Source organism: Sinocyclocheilus anshuiensis, unplaced genomic scaffold, assembly GCF_001515605.1.
Source record: "Sinocyclocheilus anshuiensis isolate Anshui unplaced genomic scaffold, SAMN03320099.WGS_v1.1 scaffold999, whole genome shotgun sequence".
Lineage (NCBI taxonomy): Eukaryota > Metazoa > Chordata > Actinopteri > Cypriniformes > Cyprinidae > Sinocyclocheilus > Sinocyclocheilus anshuiensis.
The window spans coordinates 951698-970194 of NW_015544197.1; the positions used below are offsets into that span (position 1 = coordinate 951698).

At 37.4% G+C, this 18497-nt stretch overlaps 1 protein-coding gene across 2 annotated transcripts in view; it reads left to right on the plus strand.

The window, feature by feature from the left end:
- The window catches only part of LOC107696776 (lipoma-preferred partner homolog), a 222268-nt gene that overhangs the window by 104611 nt on the left and 99160 nt on the right, over positions 1-18497 (plus strand). For both annotated transcript variants that reach the window (XM_016497272.1, XM_016497273.1), the window contains one exon: positions 17234-17806. In XM_016497272.1, coding sequence (XP_016352758.1) covers positions 17234-17806 — 573 coding nt within the window. The remainder of the gene's footprint in view (positions 1-17233; positions 17807-18497) is intronic.

An 18497-nucleotide genomic window follows, 5' to 3' on the forward strand; every position in this document is an offset into this window, starting at 1 on the left:
ACACACACACACACACACACACACACACACACACACACACACAATAGTGAAGGCCATTTGATTCATGAATTAATCTTTTAAATCTGAATACCAAAAAGATTCATTCAGATTTGCTCAGTGGCCATTTCTGCATCTTACATCACCAGTTATTATTCATTAAAAACATGTTTTTTGACAGGAACAAATTAAATGACACTGAAATACTACAGTGCAAATGATAAATACTGCAAATAATGGAATGAACAAAAATATGAGTCAGTCCATGGAATGATTCGTTCATTTCGATTCTTTCAAAAATAGATTTGTTAACAAACAAAACTCCACTAAAACATTCCTTCTCATACACACACTCTCTTTTTTTTAAAAGATTGTGTGTTTTGATTGACAGCAGTGTTTAGCGAAACACAAGGATAGCTTTATTTAGCCTGTGCTTTATTTGACCTCAGTCCCAGCGGGATGGTTCGCTTGTCAGCTTGATGCGTGAGTACACGCATGTTTACGATGGTTTCCGTATGTGCATTTGTTTTGTGATTTTGTGGCTTTTGCTTGCAAAGAACATGCCATGTGTTTCCAGGATGCGGCAGCAATCAGAAATGTGACACTTGTTTATATGAAGAAATGTACTACCGGTCAAAAGTTTGGAGTAATTGTGTTTTGAAAAAAGTCTCTTATGGTCACCAAGGCTACATTTATTTCAAATATCATCAGATATTAATATTATGAAATGTCATTACAAGTTAAAATAATGGTTTACTATTTGAATATATTTTAAAATGTAATTAGCTCCTGTGACAGCAAAGCTAAATTTTTAGCAGCCATTATTACAGCTTTCATGTCACATGAGCTTAATAGGCTTAATATTTTTGTGGAAACCGTGATACCCCACCATTCAAAAGTTTGGGTTAAATAAATAAACATTTTTAGAATCAGAATCAGAAAGAGCTTTATTGCCAGCTGTGTTTACATATACAAGGAATTTGTTATGGTGACAGAACCTTCCACAGCACAAACAGAATGACAGTAACAAGACTGTTATAAAAGTAATAAAAGTAGAATAAGTAACCGGAAATAGCAATATACAACACATTTTTGAAGAAAAACACATTATACAAAATAGACAATAGATGGTATTTGTGTGCACAGGTGTGTTATGTACAAATGCAAGGAAATGTAAATAAGAAGTATGGTGTGTTAAATAAATAAATGTATAAATAGTGTTGTGTATTACATTTTATTGTAAAGTTAACTGTTCATGAGATGGATTGGCTGAGGGAAGAAACTGTTCTTATGCCTGGCCATTCTGGTGCTCAGTGCTCTGTGGCGCCAACCAGACGACAACAGTTCAAAGAGGAAGTGGGCTGGGTGTGAGGGCTTCAGAATGATTTTGCCAACCCTTTTACTCACTCTGGATGAGTGCAGTTCTTGGAGAGTGGGGAGGGTTGTGCCAGTTGTGCCATTCATATATTCAGGTATCCCAATTCCAATTGACAATTCCAAGCAATGACAAAAATTCTGTTTGCCACTTTGTCATGCTTTCAATCAACATTCTGAAGCCATGAGAAAAATCCAAGGTTGGTTGAGCCATTAACTTATTTACTTTGTCTTCATTTAAATGAAACCTGTTCAGAAACTCCAAACTCCAATTGTCTATTAAATTAAAACATCTCAGTCAGAGAGATGTTCCACATCATTTTATTAGTCTTTTTTTTTATACTGGTCTCTTGTTCCTAATTGTCCTTTATTTCTGAGTTAAGGAATCAGTTCACAGGCTCATGGGCTGAATAGGATGGGAAATCTATGATTTCTTTCAGAGAGTTGGCACGACCTTTTGGGATATTAAGAGTGTACACTATGGTGCTCACAGTTTTGTGAATAATTACCTCACATCTGCATTTGACATCATCGAGAGTGCTTACATCAAGGCTGAGCGCTATTCTTTCAGCCGCAATAGTCTCCGGTGAGAGGCCACTTTGTTCTAGTCTCTATATTGTGTTTATAGAGCGAGTTACATCACTAGCACTCTGTAACAACAATTAAAGTGATGACACTTCGGCCCACTCCAAGCTCTCCATTCAATTAAACACTTTCCCATCACTGTCTCTTCTCTGTCTCCTGCTCATAAACCTCTGTCAAGACTCTTCATTTACCCGGGTGGCGTGAGCTGACGGACTGGATTGGGGACTGTAAAATCATGACTTGTCATTTGTCACTGCTCTGTTCCTTACTTCCTTTCCTGCCGCCTCCGTGAGAGGAGCCTCTCGGTTGACTTCACACTGCTCACGCTGAAGTATGCTCATGGTCCAAATACAGCTCCTTTCATATGTATCTATGTGGATGTTGCGGCCCCGCTGGGTCAGGCTGAGGGCCTGTTGAACATTGTTGTAAATGTTTTAATGTTATTTATTGTAAATGCTCGTCTCAAGGCAATTTAATGTGATTGGTCCTTTAGGAAGGTATCATATGACTCGATTACTGGGAAACTATAGACATTAAAATGACATTTGTGTAATCCATGTCACATGCTCTGCACAAATGTGGCACTTCAAAATTCTATTATGTAGTCAAAGCAAAATACATCTGTAAGATCCTGTGGTGTGTCACACTAAACTGTATCAAGCAAAACTTTTTTTTGTTAAGTTTGTTTAATCATTCATGCATTCATTTTTTTCTTTAACACCACAGGAATGAATTAGTGCTTGTAAAATGAAGTTTAAAAAAGACAGCATAAAATAGCGAAACAGGAAGTTTGGGCAGGACATATCAAAGGACTTTTTTTTTTTTGCTGTAAACACACGCTTTAATTGTGTCACAGCCATAAACTATGATTTGTTTATGATTTGTTGATGAGTCGGTTGCAAGTTTTATTAGGAGGAGGGACATTCTCATCATAGAGAGCATCTGATTGGACAAAAATTTGTGTAGTGCAGGATGAGTCATAAATATTTTTGGCCTGTTACAGATAAGAAATGCTATAAATTCAAATGTGTATATCAGCTAGAAGTCAAAACACCTAAGAGATACACTTTTCATTCAAACTTACATACATTTTCACCTAAAATCTTGATAAAATTATTTATGGATGTCTTATGCATCAATTAACCATGTTTAAATACAAAATGTAACACCATATTCAGGCTGTGCTTTGCAGACAGTGCAGAGCACTATTCCAAATGTGCAGAAGGTCACAGAAGAACAGTAGTTGTCTGCCTTTCATCCTTTCGGTCTCCCAATTTCCTCTTATCTTCTCTGTAAATAGAAAGGAAGAGGTGTGCGGCTGCTTAAAGCTATTGTCAGCTTAGTTGCCACTCTGAGACATAATCCTGTTGTCCGTCTCCTGCTAAGGAGAGCAAGGTCTATTTCACATTACTGCTCCGCTGCTACTAGAAATGGCAAAATTAACGCTTTTTGTGTGATAAATAATGCTGTTTAATGACATTGTCACGATGCGCTACTGTGAGGAGCACGGAGCGAGGAATGAGGAGACGAGGAGTAAACTTCCAACGAAAATACTTTAATTTACATCAAAGGAACCAGGAACACACACGTAGCGGGGAAAGACGACATTCAATATTGGACGAGGGAAACTAGGGAACCGAGCTTAAGAAGGAAACTTAACGAGGGAATTAATCAGACACACCTGAATCAATGAACAAACACCTAGGAACAACAGAACAAAATCAGGGAACAGGATCAGGAAGACCAAATAAGGGCATAAACATAGGGGAAAACTAGGACACAAGCTAGCAAAACACAAGATATAGGACTGACATTACTCCCCCCTCCCCGAAGGCGCATCCACGCGCCACACAACATCCAAAGGGGAGTGGCTCAGGGGCTGGAGCTGACACTGGAGCTGGCTCAGTGGCTAGGATGAGGGCTGAGTCTTTTCCTCTTCATCCTCCTCCTTTGGTTAAAGGTGAACGGCGCGGCCGGTGGGCTTGATAACAGTGCGGCCGGCAGGCTTGACATCAGCACTGCCGGTGGGCTTGACTGAGGAACGGCCGGTGGGCTTGACATCGGCGCGGCCGGCGGGCTTGACAATGGGCTGGTTCTGGATCGGGGCCAGAAACTCTCCAGACACCGGAGGATCCCTTCCCTCCAGCTTAGTCCTGTGGTGTCTGGGAGGTCAACGGGGCAGTAGTAATTTGCCCCGATCCAGAACAGCGAGTTGATGGTGGCGTCGTCCTGAGCCCGCAGAATTCCCAGGCGTACTCAAAGAAGGAGAGATCTCTGCGGGCTTGGGTGGAGAATCGAGCATTTCTGTCACAAACCAGTATTCTGTCACGTTCGCTACTGTGAGGGAGCGCGGAGAGAGGAACAAGGAGACGTGGAGTATACTTCAAACAAAGAGACTTTAATGACATCCAACGGAACTAGGAACACACACGTAGCGGGGAAATACGAACATTCAATACCGGATGAGGGAATCTAAACAGAACAGAGCTTAAGGAACTTAACGTGGGAATTAATCAGACACACCTGAATCAATGAACAAACACCTGGGAACAATAGAACACAATCAGGGAACAGGAACAGGAAGACCAAATGATATACTGACAGAAAGAGGAAATAAGAATATGGATGAGCAATTTTTTATTATAGACATTAATGGAGAATAATTTGAATACTTTCCATAACCATCATATTTAGGTACTGACTTTTTCACCTTTTTGGTAACGCTTTATAATAACTTTCATTAATAAATAATTAACAATAATTATATAATGCTTAACTGTTCATTAGTTATTACATATTCACATATCTAGAAATATGAGATAACGTGCTTGTTAATGTTTACTAAAGTACTTATTAAACATTGCCTAATGATTAACATATTAGATTAACACATTACATTATTTAATGTAAATTGAAATGCTTACAAATGTCATTGCACTTTTTAAAAATCTTCACATGATTTTGACAGATGGTTTACGAGCAAAAGCTTCATTAATAAATCATTAACAAACATTATATAATGCTTAACAGATCTTTAATTAATGCTCACAAATCTCATTAAACTTTTGATTCATAAGTAATCAAGTGTGTTTATGCTTAAAGTATACAGTATGCTTTTTATCATGACTGGTTTGTTCTCTCCCCTCCTTTTAAAATGATAGTTCATCCAGAAATTAACATAATCATTTACTCACTTTCATGTTGTTTCAAACCCAAAACTTTCCATAGAACTTAAAAATGTACAGAAATAGAAGAAAATCCAGACTGCTTTTTTTCCCCAAACAATGAAAATGACTTGCGAGTACAGCTGCAAATCACTTTTGTGCCACAAAAATTGACAAAAAGGATCATAAAAGCATACGCAATAAACTCATACACAATATTCCAAGTCTCCTGAAGCTGTACAATATTGCTTTGTGTGATAAACTGACTAAAATGTCATATGTCTTGTTATTCACTGAAAATATTATTGCCTTCTCTCTCTATTGCATCAAATGCAAGTCAAGAAGTTCTCGTGTGTATATTAAACAGTAGTTTCAGTGAATAACAACTTACATTTTGGCCTGCTGCTCACTCAAAGCTATCGGATGGCTTCAGAAGTCTTGGAATATAGTGCATGAGTCGTACAGTATATACTATTTTTTATGGCGCTTTAATTTTATGGTAAAGAAAAAACCTTGTGCGTTTCGAAACAATATGAGGGTGAGTAGATCATTTCTTTTAATTAACTGGAAACATGGAGTTTTAAACCATTTGTACTTGTGTTAATCGTTCCCTCTGTGACTGAACAGGCTGCAGCCAGCAAGAATGAGGAGACAAGACAAAACGTAGTGGGAGACAGAGATGGAGATAAAAGAATAGGAGGGGGCTAGTGGGAATGCAGTCCTCAACTGCCTGTGGCAGCCATTGACCTTAAGGTCAACATGGTAGCAGGTTCAGAGTTTTGACAGGAGCAGCCAACTGTGGAGAGTGGAGCGTGCCCACTGGCACTCCATGTAGCCAGTCACTCTACGTTAGTCTAATAAACTGCATAATATTGCTCGTGTGTCTGTTTTACACACATCCGACCAATCGCGGAGCCTGGATGTTAGTCGGAGATGCTGAAGCCGTCATTGGGACCTGCCTTTTTACATTACAGTGTTTGCCCTCTGAGTAACACTACTAAACAGCTCATCCGCAAAAGCTCTGTCACCAAACATTAGTGAGAACTCCTCCTCCTCCTCCCACAGAGACACGAGAGCACTGATTTGACACTTTGCAATCTGATGACTTGGTGAGAAACATGTCTGACCTGGACATTACCTCTTGGACTGGGTATCAGGAGTGTGTATCCATATGTTTGTGATAGTCAGGGCTAGAAAATCATCAAGAAAATCAAGAAAATCATTTCTGAGAATATTTTTTTAGAGAAGAATATTATCCTTCAGTTTTATTCTTGTTTATTATTATTATTATTATTATTATTATTATTATTATTATCCTTCTTTAATAAACATAAATGTTCTTTTTCCCAGTAGAATTACAGTACATGAAGATCAATAGAACAAGACACATGTATATGTTTTCCCGATATAAACCTTTTTCTAAAAAATTGTCTAAAGGTCAATAGAACAAGATACATTTCCTGTAGAAGACAATATTTTCTGTGAATATGTATATCATTATGGTTTTTAATGTAAAATAATTAGTTTCCCATGCTCACCAAGGCTGCATTTATTTGATCAAAAATGCAGTAAAAACTGTAATATTACGAAATACTATTAATTGGTTACTGTTCATTAAAAAGCATTTTTTTCTGTTTTAATTTATTTTAAAATATGATGGCAAAGCACACACGCACGCACACACACACACATATTCCATATATATGTTTAATTTTTATTTTTTTTTGTATTCATATTTTACATAGTTTTGCTCATCTTTTTTTTGCCTTTATGAAAATTATATCAGCGAATATGAATACAGTATGTCATCTAGCCTGTTCAGTGTGGATGAGAAACATCTGGCGGTCAGGTTCTCACTGATATTTCCTGTGGCTATTGAAACAATATGGGGACTTCATCGCTGTGTGGTGCGTTGTGTATTTAATGGATGAATTACTACATGGGATATACATGATAGACATTATATATGGGTCCTGAATGACTGTTCAGAAAAGGCTACATGAAATGCAGAGTTGACTCATGTGGTGATAATTATGGCTGTTGTCATCAACACGGGAAGTTTCAAAATACTGCTCACTGAATATTACATTCTCATACATGACTAATGATCTTGAATCATAAATCAGGCAGCAGTTAGCACTGATATTATCAGTATTATTAGTTGTAGTATTAGTAATATTTCCCTGAAATCATGCTAGGTGGGTAAATGCATACCATATTCAAATGCAATCCTCCTCGTTGCTTTGCCATCTTTGATGTCTTCGTATCATGGTCACACATAAACCCTCTGAAGAATACCTTTTTTCTGTCTGTAGTTTCTGTGAAACTTTTGGAGAATATGGTTAGGCGAGAACCGAAAGCTCATAATGAAACAGAAGAGAAGAGATGAAAGCCCCCTATGTGGAATTTCAAAAAATCAAACTCCTACTCAAATCATGTAAATGAAAGTTTATCTGAGAACAGTGTCTTTGATGGACAGTTTCATGATTGATATTGTGCGTGCCTCAGTCACAATTACAGCTTCCTGGTAATACCTTCACTTGACTTATCTGATTCAGAGAAGGCACAATGGTTGAGAATGAAGACAATGACAGATTCAGATCTCAGATGTCTTCAAATAAACAGACAAAATGCAAAGCAGAATCATAGTAAGAGGCAATAATGTCAATCAATTTTTTTAATCAAATTAATTACACAATGTGTCAATTAATTAATTAAATTAATTGCATATTAATCACACATCAAATTTGGCTGAGAAATTACCCACAAAAGATAATTTAAAGCCATTATTGTGTTACATGAGAAAAGCATCACATAGACATTACAAATAGTAGCTTTAGAATGTTTTTTTTCTTCTTTTTTCAAGTTCTTTTTTCTTTTCTTTTCATTTCCTGTTTTCTTTTTTTCATTTGTAATTTTGGGGTGTACCATCCCTTTAATTAGTTCTTTTAATTAATATGTTTTTTTTAATTTTTATTTTCAGATTTTTTTATTAATATGTAAATATGAAATTATTTTTGAAAGAAATTATACTAAATAAGAAACTAAAACTGCCAGTAGGTGGTGGTAAATGTCTTAGTGAATAATTAATTAATTCATTCATTCATTAATTCATTCATTCCATATGTGTTACGGGGCGAACGAGACGTGAGACGTGCGGATCCATCTGCAGGCTTTTATTAGACAGAGACGTGGTCATAACAGGCATGGGTCAAACAATGGCAAACAGGTATATTGAGGGCAAGACACAAGAGTAGTCCAGTAAACGGGCGTGGTCGATCTCCGGCGAACATAATCCTGAGTAAAACTGCCAGTAGGTGGTGGTAAATGTCTTAGTGAATAATTAATTAATTCATTCATTCATTAATTCATTCATTCCATATGTGTTACGGGGCGAACGAGACGTGAGACGTGCGGATCCATCTGCAGGCTTTTATTAGACAGAGACGTGGTCATAACAGGCATGGGTCAAACAATGGCAAACAGGTATATTGAGGGCAAGACACAAGAGTAGTCCAGAGCCAGAGTGGGGCCGGCAGAGCAGGTGGAGCTGAGTACCACCACAGCTGGGCAGACAGGTCCGAAGATCCCCACGGCAGAGCAGAAAACCACCAGAGCAGGACAGAAGACCACCAGGCCGGAGCTGACAGAGCAGAAGACCACAACGGAACAGATGGGACAGAAGCCCACCAGGGCGGAGCAGACGGGGCAGAGGCCCAACAGGGCAGAGCAGGCAGCGCAGAAGCCCACCAGGGCGGAGCAGAAGACCTCCATGGCGGAGCAGACAGAGCAGAAGCCCACCAAGGCGGAGCAAAAGACCTCCATGGCGGAGCAGACCGAGCAGGAACCCACCAGGATGGAGCAGACGGGGCCGGGAGTGCATTGTTTGAAACTGGACGGGTAAACATTTCAGTAAGTGACATTAAACAGGCAGAAAATTCACAGTCAGACTCCGTTGAAACAAGACAGACAGACAATACAAGATCAGATTTGACTGTAGAATTTAAACCAACAGACAGTTCACAGTGGGATGCATTGAGTGACACTAGATTGGCAGACAGTTCAGTGATTGAAGCTGGACAGACAGATAATTCAGAATCAGGCTCATTGACAGGCAGAGAATTCAAAGACGGCCTCCATAGCCGTTACAGGACTGGCAAAGGGATCACAGACGACCTTCATAGCCAGGGCTAAAGTGAGTGGGTTCAGGGATTCGTGACAATATGTTCAAATGACTGATTGATTCAGGAATTAAGTAAATGGCTCTCTTCATGAATGAGATTCATTGTGTGTTGCTTGGAGACTTACAACAGTTCTGCTGTGTCTTTAATAGGTAATATTTGCATTGACAAAACTGATGAAAAACAGAAAATATTGTGTCTAAAATATAACACAATATTAAGTTCCTATTTATTGAACTGTTGTATAAAATCAACATTTGGGACAATTTTTCGAGACAATATTCTCTTGAATTTTAGGGGCATATAACTGCATTCTATAGGCTACATCAGTGGTTCTCAAACTTTTTTGGTCGCACCCCCCTTTCCCGAATCCCCATCCCACCTCAGACTACCAAATAATTTCACTAAACATTATGAAAAATTAATGTTTTTTTAATTTAAAAAACCTACAGGGAAAAAAAACACCTGCATCAATTGAAACATTGAAAAATAGCGTAGAGAGAATAACTGTTATTATTATTATTATTCTCTCTGTTATTTATTTATTTATTGTGAGTTTCATGCTGTCCGCTAAGGCATAGGACACAAACAGGCTTTCCTCCTCACCAATGACATTAAACACCGTGTCTACACCGGATGCGAGCGGCAAAATACAGTAGAACCCATTATAATCAGTGACGCTGTGTACACTGGATGCGGCGCGACATGTATAGACATGGTGTCCGGTATAGACATGGTGAGTGAAGCCGAGAGCAAGATATGCCTCACGCCCCCCCCTGCAATACATGTAGCAGCACAGCGCAGGCTGATTGGTGTTTGACATAAAAGTACCACGAGAGATATAGAGAGCAGACTACTTCATATGCTTTCAACGCACTCTGGCAATACTTTGATGTCAAACACCGATCGATCTGTGCAGCACGGCTTCAAGTCGAACACACCTTATGAAATATAAGATGACATACGTGGGGCTGGGTGGGTGCATTAATTGAGTTAAAAATTTGAATGCATTATTTTTTCCATAACTAATTAATTAGAGTAACGCTTTAAATTGACAGCCCTAGTTTAAAGCTTTTATGTCATTTCCCTAGTAATAAAAAGCCAATCAAGATGTTTACATGACCTTGTGGTTCTGTGAGGTCCTGGGGCTCCAGGCTCTTTGGAGGGCACCTCCTCACTTAATTATTAGATAACATGAAATTGCATTTCAAATAGGCTAAATAAAGTTGTAGATTGCAAGATACGGTAGGCTATTTGTAATTTTTACAGAAGAATACTGTAAAAAAGCTACAGTACAAATTTGTTATTGGTTAAATGTAAAGTACTTCACCGTATACGGTTAGAAACTGTAAATGGTTTAACATGGCACTGTATGCAATTTTACATGGAAATGTATGATTTTTGCAAATAAAAACATTCCCAGAAGTCTCCATGTCACATCATATATGATTATACTTCATATAAACAATTTGTTTTCATTTTTGTTATTAGTATTGGGGTGTTTTCGTTTACATTTTCTGTAATTTAAAGGAATATTCACCCTAAAATGACAATTCTGTCATTGTTTACTTATTCTTCCAAACCTGTACGAGTTTCTTTGTTCTGTTAAACACAAAAGAAGATATTTTGAAGAATGTTGGCAACCAAACAGTTTGTCAGTAGCCACTGACTTCCATAGTATTTTTTCTCATACTATGGAAGTCAGTGGCTACCGTCAACTGTTTCTTCAAAATATCTTCTTTTGTGCTAAACAGAAAAAAAGAACGTGGATCAAATTGAGTAAATGATGATATACAATGATATATATGGTTATAAGTTGTAAAATATACATGCACCAGTATACCATCCTGTAATACTGGGGACATTGTCACCTTATTTTTTACGATGAATTTCACTTCATCAATTTGCAATAGTTTATACTTGTATTATATCCATAATCTGTCTTTACTTACATGTTTTTCAGCTTATTAAGCATAATCATTGCAAAATGTAAGCATCTACATGCACTCCATATGTGATGATGACCTTTCCCCAACAGTTTGAGACATTTGCTTGACCTTACAGGCTGTCAGGTTGTTTAGAATATCTGTTTAAGATCGTGTATGTGACCGTGCCCAGTGATTATGAAACTGTTCTTGTTCTGTGGAGAGTCCAGTGAAAACATTTCCTCAGACTCAAAGGGAAACTAATATTACCTAAATGGATGCTTTTGTTTCATGTTGTTTGCAGAGCTTGACATTTGATTACTAAAAGAATTTTCGCTCTGTATTATATGAACTTTTTCACCCAAATGTATTTAATATTCAAATCTACAAGAGTTCAAAACCGCAGGAGGCCTTTTGTCAGTGGAACATCTTGAATCATATTTAATATAACTTATCTCATCCTATTTTCTAAAACGAGTGCCCAGAACTGCCTGAGTGTAGAGAGAAGAGATAGTTTTTTAATGTGTGTGGAAGGAGATAGTCGCATTACTCCGTGCCCGATTGCCTTTCATTGTGCAAGTGCATCGAAGCCCCTAATAAGACGACAATTACTATGTCTCGCTGACTTTGACTACGACACGAATGAGTGAAACTGACCGAATGTAACAAAGGGCTAGGGTACGCAGACCTGCTCTAGCCGACGGACTTCCTTCACACCGATCCTGTCTGACCCACAGTTTGGAAGGCCGAAGGGAGACGTCTCTCACATTTGTTCAGACACAAAGAATACGTAGAGAGCAGAAAAAGGTGGAGAGAGGAACTTTTCTCTTTGTAGCGATGGGGTTTTTCCTTCTGTGCTGTACAATCGCACGCCACCCCCCCCCATCCGCCCTCTTAGTTTGAAATGCAAAGTTAACAGATTTACCCATGCCCTCAAGCCCGGCATGCTCGCTCCTAATCTATTCTAATGTGTCAAAAAGCCTTTCCTTGGAGTTACAGACAAATTTCACACTCAAGTTGTTTGTAAAAGTCATTCTGAATCATGAGTTTTAGTGGAAAAGTAAGTTTCGTAAGTAAGAGACTCAGAGATGCTACAGTAGCTGGACACATAACAGCACAGTTAATTCAGATGAATTCTCTACAGATTTGTGAGTTTGTTCGCAATATCCATATAAGGTTGGGTTACAGCAGTTGGTCATATGCACTGCTCTTAAAATTTTTAATGTACAGCTTGTAGGTAATGTTAATGTCCAGTTGTTACCATAAACAGAGGTGTTACTGAGAGCCTTCACTTGAACAAAAGTGTTCCAGACCAGCCAGGCATTTGAGTTTTACTTAAAGGGATAGTTCACCCAAAAATTAACATATGTTTATCATTTTGTCACCCTCAAGGTGCAGTCACACTTACAGTTGCTTGGCAAAATTTCTAGGGTGAATTCCAGTCATTTCAATAGGAATCTGCACAATTGGGAGTTTCGCGTGAGAGCGAAAAAGTTCCCCCATGCAGATTTCGCTCATGTTTATTGGTTTGAAAGTGACTTCTGTGTGAGCAGTGCTACGCTATTGACAACGGGCAATGGACATTTTTGCCTGTGAAATGTTGGTAGTTTTGTTCCAAAACAAAAATAAAATTAATTGGTGAGCTGTCATGACATCAGATTTTCACATTTATCATGGCCAAAAGAATTTACAATAACAATATAATCACTATATGGTTGCTTTCAGTCAATTTCTTCGAACTTTTAAAATGTTTTTATCAAACTTGAAAGCTAGGAAGGCCAAAAGAGTGTTTGTACTCTCTTAGTAAGTATACTCTCAGTATATTCTGTACAAAAAAATAACTTGATCTTGATTTGCAGTTGCTGTAGTTTGGAGTTTCTAACACCTTGTCTTTTTTTTCTTTCCCAGAACCCCCCCAACCGCCCTACTTGCGACAAAAAAATTTTCGGGTACGGGTGTCTCACTTTAGCATGTCATGTCCTCCAACATGATTTTGTGCATGAATTGTAAATATACACTATGTCGTCATCTCCTTTTTTCCAACTTTATGACAGAAACCAGTGTTAAGGTGCAATACTGCCATTTACTATGTTGGAGTGCCGACCAGATATTACCATATGTGTAGCATTAACAGAAAATCAGTATTTTATTTATTTTTTTAAACATCACAGTTATCATCAGTACCAGTATATTGTGATACCGTACTTTGAAAGTTTTCATTTTTATTGTATGGTAAAAAAGTGTGTATATTTCTTTTGCTGATTTTTCTTCTTTAACACTGTTTTCACATATTATACAGCTGACAATGTTACAATCATGTCACTTTGCAGAACTTTAGAAGTTCATTTTAACACGAAATTGGAAGATTCTGATCACCCAGAAGCTGTGAGCAGATGTGCATATTTCATGGGTACATTCACAAAGTTTAATACTTCCGTAAAACAGAACTTTCCTGATTTGTTTGCACAAGGAAATCTATGATGTGCCATTCCATACCAATCTTCTACCCATGATTTCACCCTCAAATAAAGGAGTGATTTCCTCTCCTCTAATCTAATGGGTGTAAAAGTTACCATGACAATATAATTATTTTTAGGGTCCTATTTCCATTTCCAGCCCTCTCCTAAGTAAATGTTAGGGTTTAAGGTCTTTATAGATAAATTAATAATATCAAGTATTTAAAATAGCATGAAACATTTAAATTGAGTAATTTCACTTCCTGAAGGGCACGTTTAGGGTATTTTACATTTGCATGCAGACAGATACATCGGCCCTAATCACTGAGACGGAAACTGTAGTTAAGAGTGTGAAATATTTCACGGGGTCTTTTTAGAGTCTGTCTGACTTTTGTGTCTCGAAGCCTGAGGTATTATTGTTAAGATAAAAAGGAAGCAAATTTGCATCATCTATCATTTTTCCTCATTTTGATAGCACATTAAGATGACTCAAATACAACTTGTCCTTCGTTCACACAATCGTATCCATGATGATTTTGTCTGTAAAACCAAGGACAGAACTCTGTAAGATTTTTTTTCCCTGCTGTTAATTGTAAAGATGGTACGTGACCAAGATCTTGAGTTACCACTCATCTGAATTTGCTCTGCTAGGTTAATAAACCTCTGTGATTGGTTACCTTGATTGGTCATCACACGCGCTGTGTCACCCAAACCTCTTCCTGACTTTTTCAAAAGCGTTGTGAGACTGTAATAACAGGCCATATTTATGTCTTTAAAGAGCATGCCTCTGCTTCAGGCATGTAGGTTCAGTCTCCTCATCATGTGATAGAGACAATAATTGATTTCTCATTCTCTGGCTTAAGGCAGTAACCTAAAAAGAAAAGCATAGGTTAATGACGGCTAGTTTGTAGGTCATTAGGGAATTTAACACTGGTGATCTATTTGAAACAGACTATTAGACTTTGATTTTGTAATATGTAATTGAAACTGGCACAGTCACCTTGATGGAGTCATTTACATCTGCCCTCTACTTTAGCTATATAGTACATGCACAGATGGTTATACAGTTATCAGCCAATGAATACTATTTCAGTTTTTTTATGTTTTTTTGACAATACAGTGTTAAATCTTAACACTGACAACATTGACAATACAGTGTTAATTTTTTTTTTAAATACAATTAATAATAATTAGGTATTTTTTCTTCTTAATTTCATTCAAAGTCATACTAAATAACACCAGATTAAATAATAATAATAATAATAATAATAATAATAATAATTACTTACCACTGTGTACCATGCTCTTTGACATGCTTTTTTTAGACAATTTGAATTTATATATAGTATTAAAGTTGATTATATATAATATATAAGTTGATTTTCAGAATAGAGGGAGGTATTTGAACAATTTGATCTTATTGTATGTAATTTATCATTATTTGTACATGCATACATACATAACTTTACTGACATTTCAAAATTCTGATTTTTTTTTTTTTGTTACAAGATTGTAACCTGTATAAACTCAAATTCTCGAGACTTCATGAAGTGTTTCTCATTATGTGGCATTATGTGTTTTAATATTCTGCCAACACCACTGGCATTAGACTTGGTGACTGTTTCTTTTGTGTTAATTATTAAAAACATTTTTCTCAGTTTGAACGTTTTACTTATTACAATTTCTAGTACGTTAAAGATATTATATTTTACATGTTTTTTTCTACTTTTATATTTTTGCTTTATGAAAACTGTTTTCTACTGATCTGCAAAATGGATAAGTAACATGCATATTTTCAGATTGTGTCAGAATTATATATAGAATATTAAATAGTGATTATAAGCCCTGTAGAATTAACTATACTATACTAATTTACTACTTTAATACAAAAACACATTTAAATGAAAACAAATCTATAGGATTTGCGTACATTTCAGTTTGACTTTTTGCCTTCTAAAAGTACGTGACAGTATCTGTCACCACATTTGTTTAACAAGTTGGTTTTAACCATAGATTCTTGGTTTAAAAAATGTCTTTCTGACCCACTTCAGCAAGCCACCTTAACCACGAATCCCATCTAAATTGCATGATGCAACAGTGTCTTTCCTCGCTCAACCAAACACTTTAAGTTTGAATTCATGGAGAGATGGGCATCACCACAAGATTAAAACATTTTTATAGGCACATTCACTTCACAGACGTGTTTAAAACGTGCAGTTGTGCTCGAGGCAATGATGTGCTATCATGAAGTGTATTACTGAATGTTTCATCATGAAATTATGTCTCTTTGGTCTTCATTTAGCTGGTTACAGAACAGCCTTCTATAGATGAATAAAATCAGCCAAATATTATAGAATGGAAGTATCTCTTTGGTCTTTTAATTCAATCAGACAAAGCACCAAACGCTCTACAGCTAGGATTTATTTTGATCTTTGATGGTTGTCACGGGGTTTGTGCTTGTTTGAATTTTTACTAATCTTTTTACATCTACAGAAATCGAGCCTGTCCTCGGGCTCTGTGACACAGCTATTGTCGGACACTGAATAGATTTCTCTGCTTAGAGCTACAGAGCCAAAGCACCCAGGAAACCAAAGAAACAAATCTTTCTGATTTAGCCTCCATCCCATGAGGCCCGCTAGCATCAGCACAATTGTCTTTACCCTCATCCGGCTGCTCATCACTTCTCTCTCTCCACCAAAACAATTTATGCCCTCCTCTTGACTCTAAATCTCAAAGCTTTATTAGCCATAGTTTATGAGTGGATGTGGTCTAGGCATGACCAACTGATGGTTGTTGCACTTGTCCTTTGAATCGATCTGCAGTAGACAGGCTGCATAATTACTGTTCTTGTGCTGTGAGATGCGGGATGATTAAATTGTGGTGTTCTGAAGGTTCTACGCCCCCTGATGTTCATTAGGACCACCTCTTATTGTAACATGTCCATCCCATCATTAATGACCATTAGCCAGTTGTCAGGCTGTGATGGATAGTGGTTTAATGGTTTGGGCTGTTGTATAACTTGATGTCAATCAAGGTTTGGCAAAATTCATGACTTAGTAATTGAAAGTGAATTAGCCGTGCCCCACAGGAAACTGAATTAGAATTGATTTGAAATGACAGGAAGTAGAACTTACTGTACTGAAAATTGAAGATTTAATTACATTTATTGCTATTATGTGAAATTAAGTGATTTTTCAGCCTGGACAATAAAGCCTATAAAACCTTTGAACTTTAAAATGTATTTATTCATTTATTTATCTTTCAGAAGTCTGTCAATTCAGCATTCCAAGTTTGTGTTGATAAACTTCAAATTTTCTGTTATATATAATATTTCAAGAAAGATAAACCTTTTGTTGATAATCAAAACAATTAATTGCATGTGAATTTATGCTAATGTGGTTGAATTTCAGTTATTTTTATTTCTGCTTCTTCAAATTTAAAAATCAGTGGATTGTGTGTGTCCATCACGAAGCAACATTAAACATTTTTCTTTCGTCCAGTGGACAAAGAAACTTAAATTTAATCTCTAATTTAATGTTTATTTCTTACAGAATTCTGCCAGCCCAGCTGCGACAGGCTCCAACGCCCCTGTTACAGGCTATCGACGCATGATCATCCCACCTCAACCCCCTCTAACCGCCACTAAGAAATCCACCCCAAAACCACAGGCCTCTCCGACCGTCCCTCCTCCGGCTTCATCATCTCCATGGCCCCAATACCAGCCTGCTCCCCAGCCTGTCCCAGCGTCCTACACCACCGCCTCTACTCCTAGCCAGCCCACTTTCAATGTTCAGGTCAGGGCCGCCCAGCCTGGGCCCCAGCAGCAGCCGGTCCGCGGTCCAGCCCAGGTTCAGTACATGCCGGCTCAACCCAGAGGCCCTGCTTTTGCATATGGGCCTCCACAGCCAGGATTGTGCCCTGCTCCGTCTGGAGGCTACCAGGACCAGCACTATGGTGGAGCTCCTGCTTATGGAGGTCAGAATACATGGAGAGCTGAGCCAAGTCACCATGCTGCTCCTCCACCCAGCCAAGGGTACCAGCCCGCTCCCCCGAAAAAAACCTACATCACTGACCCTCCTGCCAGCCTGACACCTTTCGGCGGTGGGCATTCTGCTCCTCATAAGGTAAGGGCCACATCTACAGTATGTTCAAACAAAACAGTAGAACAAACAAAAACAGACGAAGGAACAAATCTGTGAAAAGCTTACTTAGAAAAGCATTCAGGCCTATAATCAATTCTCCCATTTTATTGAATTTATGAAATTATATTCTCTGCAATACTTTTTTAAAGCACAGAAACACAAATTGAATTATTTTAATATGGCATGCAATCTTTGTGTCACCAAATGAAAACAAATGTCCTTTAAAGGACAAAATTGTCTTACTATCGGCTGCTACCTGTGAATAACTCTAATAACTATCATATTTTCTGGATAAAAACACAGAGATCATTATTCAGGTAGTGAATCTGTAGGCCATAAGGAACAAAAAACAAAGAGCATTTAAAGAATTAAAGTAAAAAAGGTACAAGGTAAAAAAAACAATATTCAACCTTAGAAAAACACTTTTAACAAGAGTGCTTATTACGGAAATAGTATACTTTAAAAGAATATACTTAAGTGCTAACTGAACGTAATGTTTTCACACTTAACTGCAATTAAATGAAAATATTTTGTAGTTCAAGTTTATATTAAATGCAATTAGATGAACTTCACTAGGACTGAAAGTACTTCTTTATATGTAATTTCTATATATGTAATTACTTCTATTATCTATATGGTTAAATATATATATATATATATATATATATATATA